Genomic DNA, 4,054 nt, shown 5'->3' with positions numbered 1-4,054 from the left:
CCCTTGTATTTCACTTCCTATACTTGTTGAGTCTTTAGACTCACTACGCTTGCTTGGTACATATTAGTTTATTGTTGAGATCGAGGGGCAGGATTATCGAGAAGACTGCGATGCGGGCACGGCTCATCCCTTCAACCTATGCTAGACTTCTGCAAAGAGTTTACTTTCATGCTTTTAAGACTTTCTTTTTTTGTTGAGTGGTTAAGTGTAAGCTTAAGGATTTATAGAATTGTTTAAGGGCATGTAAAAGTCGAATTGTTGAACTTTTGGATGTTGTAATTTCAGAAGTTATGTTTATCATGATTGTTTTTCTTTTTGGTGTGTTTTACCAGTTGAATTGAATTCTTGAGTTGAGACAGGTGGTTGTTGTATTTTCAAACAAGTCATGGCAAAATTTTTATAAATCAGTATTTTCTATATTATTTAATTTAGTTTAAAAGTTCGGGTCGTTTCACTATGACTTGAGAACTAGATCATATTGTAAATTCATAAAGATTGAAAATTTTGATTAATGAAATGTGGATATTTCTCAAAATTGGGTTGGATTGGAGGTTGAAGCTTTGGATCATGGTAAGGTTGTAAATCGAATCATAATCAATTTTATTGGGAAATTATAATAAAATAAAATTCAAACTCGAGCTCCGTTGTATGCTTGAGCTTGACGAGCTAAAAAATGAGCTGGCTATACGAGTCTGAAAACGAGCTGGATTCACGAGCTCGAAAACGAGCTTGCTAATGAGTCTACTTAATGAGCTCCCTTAATGAACATGAAATCAAGCCGAACTCAAGCCATTTTTGTTAATATGATAAACGAGCTATTAACGAACCGATCATGAGCCTTTATATATATTAAACAAGCCGAGCTCAAGCCTTATGATAAAAGCTCAAAACGAGCCCGAGCCCTTATAAATATGGAACGAGCCGAGATCGAGCCAAATATTGTTCGGCTCGACTCAACTTATTTGCATCTCTGTCAATAATGGACTTGACACTTGAATTACAAATGAACACTAACTCAATTCGAAATCATACATTCAATTGCGCCAATCCAAACACCCTCCACATATGATTGATGGCCAGGAACAATTGAATACACCATATCAATTCTTTAGTTGTTCTCTCCCATACTTCATGAATCTACCGATACCCCTATATCGACACAACTTAAATTCATTTTTTCTTGAAGTAAAACTGAGACTTGAACAATGTAAAAATTTCAGCATTGAATCTGTGGTTTGCTTTCTACAAAGATAACTGCTTAATATTATTTGCTCTTGTTCCACAGGATGGATCCAGAAAATCGAGAGCAGGTGAAACATACTTGAGAATAAGTGGCCTAAATTTATTTGAAAGGAGAGAAATATGGATTTTTACAAAAAATATGCATATAAGTTTGGTTTTTTCGAGCAAAGGCACGATTTTTCCCTGCCGGATCTGCTCTGGCAGCAACGAAATCGAGCGTGCTTCAAGAATGCTCCTTGTGAGTCTGACTAATAACAAGGAACTCAGTAAGAGTTTTGTGTCACATGGAAAGGGAAAAATGAAAATTTAAAAGTATTCAGCTTCAGTAAAAAATGCTCAGGTGCTAGCACAAGTAGAGAGTGCCGCTACCAAATTCTAGGACGACATGAACAGAGTATATATGAAGAATCGAACCAAACTTCTGAAATGATTATATCACTCAGTATTAAACAATTGAATCCCTAGTTTCTTCTGTAATACTAAAAGGCATAGAGCAAGTTCACAAAATTCATAAATCTTTTTTTTCTGGAAAGTATGGTTGAAGCCATATTGAAATGAAAGTTAACACTGCAAGTACAAGAAATCTGATATAAAAAGGAACCAATTGCCGAAGCTCTATAATGCTTAGATAGCTAATTCTCGAATGCAAGCCAACAGAACATAGCAATAGCCCCATATAACCCCGAATAGAGTTTAGATTTTTGTGAACTTTTAGCTTAAGACCACATTGCTCAGATGATATGAACACATTTTTCTGACTGTCCGCATATGAAGATGAGCAAGAACTTCAAATAAAATAACAGCAAGACAATCAATTCAGTAGTACTACAGAATAAAAATAACTGCAGTTAACAGAGTATCAATTAGCTTTTGACTATTTTTGCCACAAACTGGATTTATATATCAAAGCAGATGCCTTATGTCAGTATCTCAAGTTCCTCCACAACAAGCACAGAGTGTCTACTGAATTTTATGGCCTAAACCACCCAGAAGGTATAATATTCTAGGATTCAGGCCTTGCTACCAGGCTTATAGCCAAATATTGGTTCTCTCATTGACAATCGACACATCGAAAGTAGTAACTTGGAAAGGGCTAATATCAAGCCCAAGTGAATAAATTGGTGCATATTCATATTATAGTCTCAATTAGTATGCATGCATCAAATACTGATTCGTGAGCAAAGACAGGTAATAGTGAGTGATTATGCATGCATCATATCCGCTCCACAAGCATCTAGGACTTGAAGCTTAGTCTTTTGGGCCATCAGTAAATAGTTCTAATCCTATGTTATATAAGTCAAGAAGATGCTATGATGCGCTTGGTTATCATGATCAAAGTAAAAGCAAGGGAAAGAGGGAACATTTAATAGTATGCTCCTACTCTGAACTATTATATGCTCCTACTCTGAACTCAAAAGCTTCTTCCAAGAGCCATCTAGCAGGGTTACCATATCAGAGAACCAAGAACTCGTAACCATAAGTTAATAATGCCTCAAAATATTACAAATTAACACCTAAAATAATATAAATAAAAGTGGCATGATTCAGCCAATACAACTCATTGGTAAGATAATGCTTTATCAAAATTCAAAATCAATAACTTGGCTCCACTAGTCTATCAATCCTTACCCAACTAATGTCATTCCACTCAATCAAACTGCCTCAGTATGCTTGCCTGCTGCTGTTCAAAATCGAACCCAAAGTCCCCAAAACTGCAAAAGCCAAAAGTGGACTGACATCCAGCGTGTTGAAAACTGGGGGAATAATATTCCTAAATAGATTCAAATACGGATCACACAAGTCCCGAATAGCGGATAACGGCTGCTTATCCCACGGTATGTTTGGAAACCAACTCAACAAAACCCTAACCATCAGAACCCCACTGTATATATCCAGCCATTTCGCCATGCCCGCCGCGACCACCGTGAACGGCGTGTTCAAAGACCCTGTCGGCACGTTCTTCATCGCTGCGAAAAACGCAGGCCCCGCGGCGGAGAGGATTGGTTCCTTCAACTGTAGGCCGAAGCTCAAAATTCCACGGGAGAAGAACTTGGAGGCTGCAAGCGTGACTGCCAGGAGGGTTGTAACCGTACGGGTTGACCCGAAGAGCAAATCTTGAGCGGGAATCGCATTCTGGCGAGGCTTGATCAATGGGTTTTCAGGAATTTGGGAAATCGAAGCGAAAATTCTTGATTTGGATGGGATTTGAAGCGGAGAAAAGCAGAGAGGTTTAGGTTTTGAGAAGAAGAGAAGGCGGTGACTGATGGGGTTGAGGAGGGTTTGAGAAGCTAAGAGAGAAGAAGCCATTTTTTTTTGTCGGATTGGAATGCAAATGATATTTCTTTTCGATTGCCTCGATGCTATCGATGCTATTTGTGTTTGGTAATTGGCACTTTGGTCTCAAGATTTTAACTTTTTTTTTTTTCTCTTTTTACACAAAACAATAAGCGTGGGATTTCATTGTTTTGCTTTTACATGCCCCAAAAAGAAGAGAAAAAGAGAAAACACTAACCAAGGGTTTTTTAAATAAATATAATAAATTTTAAAAAAACTTAAACAAATATAACAAATTATAAAAATTTTTTAAAAAATATAATAACGTGGGGTTTGAAACCCCACTTTCTTCAAGAGTTGGGGTTTGAGACTCCGACTCCTCATTTGTTATTTTCGAGGAGTCGAGGTTTCAAACCCCTACTCCACATAGCCTATATATATATATTCTTTTAATTAGTATTTTTTAGTTTTATATTTACAGATTTAATTGTTTTTGTATGTTAAAAAAACGATTATTATGATTAAAAAAAATTAGTTG

At 36.7% G+C, this 4,054-nt stretch overlaps 1 protein-coding gene across 2 annotated transcripts; it reads right to left on the bottom strand.

The window, feature by feature from the left end:
• Positions 1 to 1,223: 1,223 nt before the first annotated feature.
• Positions 1,224 to 3,601, bottom strand: LOC140875131 (ylmG homolog protein 1-1, chloroplastic-like). 2 transcript variants are annotated; one of them, XM_073278689.1, is made up of 2 exons: positions 2,872 to 3,601; positions 1,224 to 1,486 (listed from the first exon to the last, which is right to left on the bottom strand). In XM_073278689.1, the coding sequence occupies exon 1, from the start codon at positions 3,547 to 3,549 to the stop codon at positions 2,905 to 2,907; it is 645 nt and encodes a 214-aa protein (XP_073134790.1). In that variant the 5' UTR covers positions 3,550 to 3,601; the 3' UTR covers positions 1,224 to 1,486; positions 2,872 to 2,904. The 2 variants fall into 2 exon arrangements, with proteins under 2 accessions (XP_073134790.1, XP_073134789.1); XM_073278688.1 differs by having other exon boundaries at positions 1,225 to 1,490.
• Positions 3,602 to 4,054: the final 453 nt, after the last annotated feature.

The sequence above is a fragment of the Henckelia pumila genome, chromosome 1 (genome assembly GCF_033568475.1).
Source record: "Henckelia pumila isolate YLH828 chromosome 1, ASM3356847v2, whole genome shotgun sequence".
Classification (NCBI taxonomy): Eukaryota; Viridiplantae; Streptophyta; class Magnoliopsida; order Lamiales; family Gesneriaceae; genus Henckelia; species Henckelia pumila.
This window is presented reverse-complemented; position numbering and strand designations above follow the sequence as displayed.

What these genes read in the sequence shown, in the direction of transcription:
- LOC140875131 (XM_073278689.1), bottom strand. Translation starts at nt 3,549, where the DNA reads ATGGCTTCTTCTCTCTTAGCTTCTCAAACCCTCCTCAACCCCATCAGT.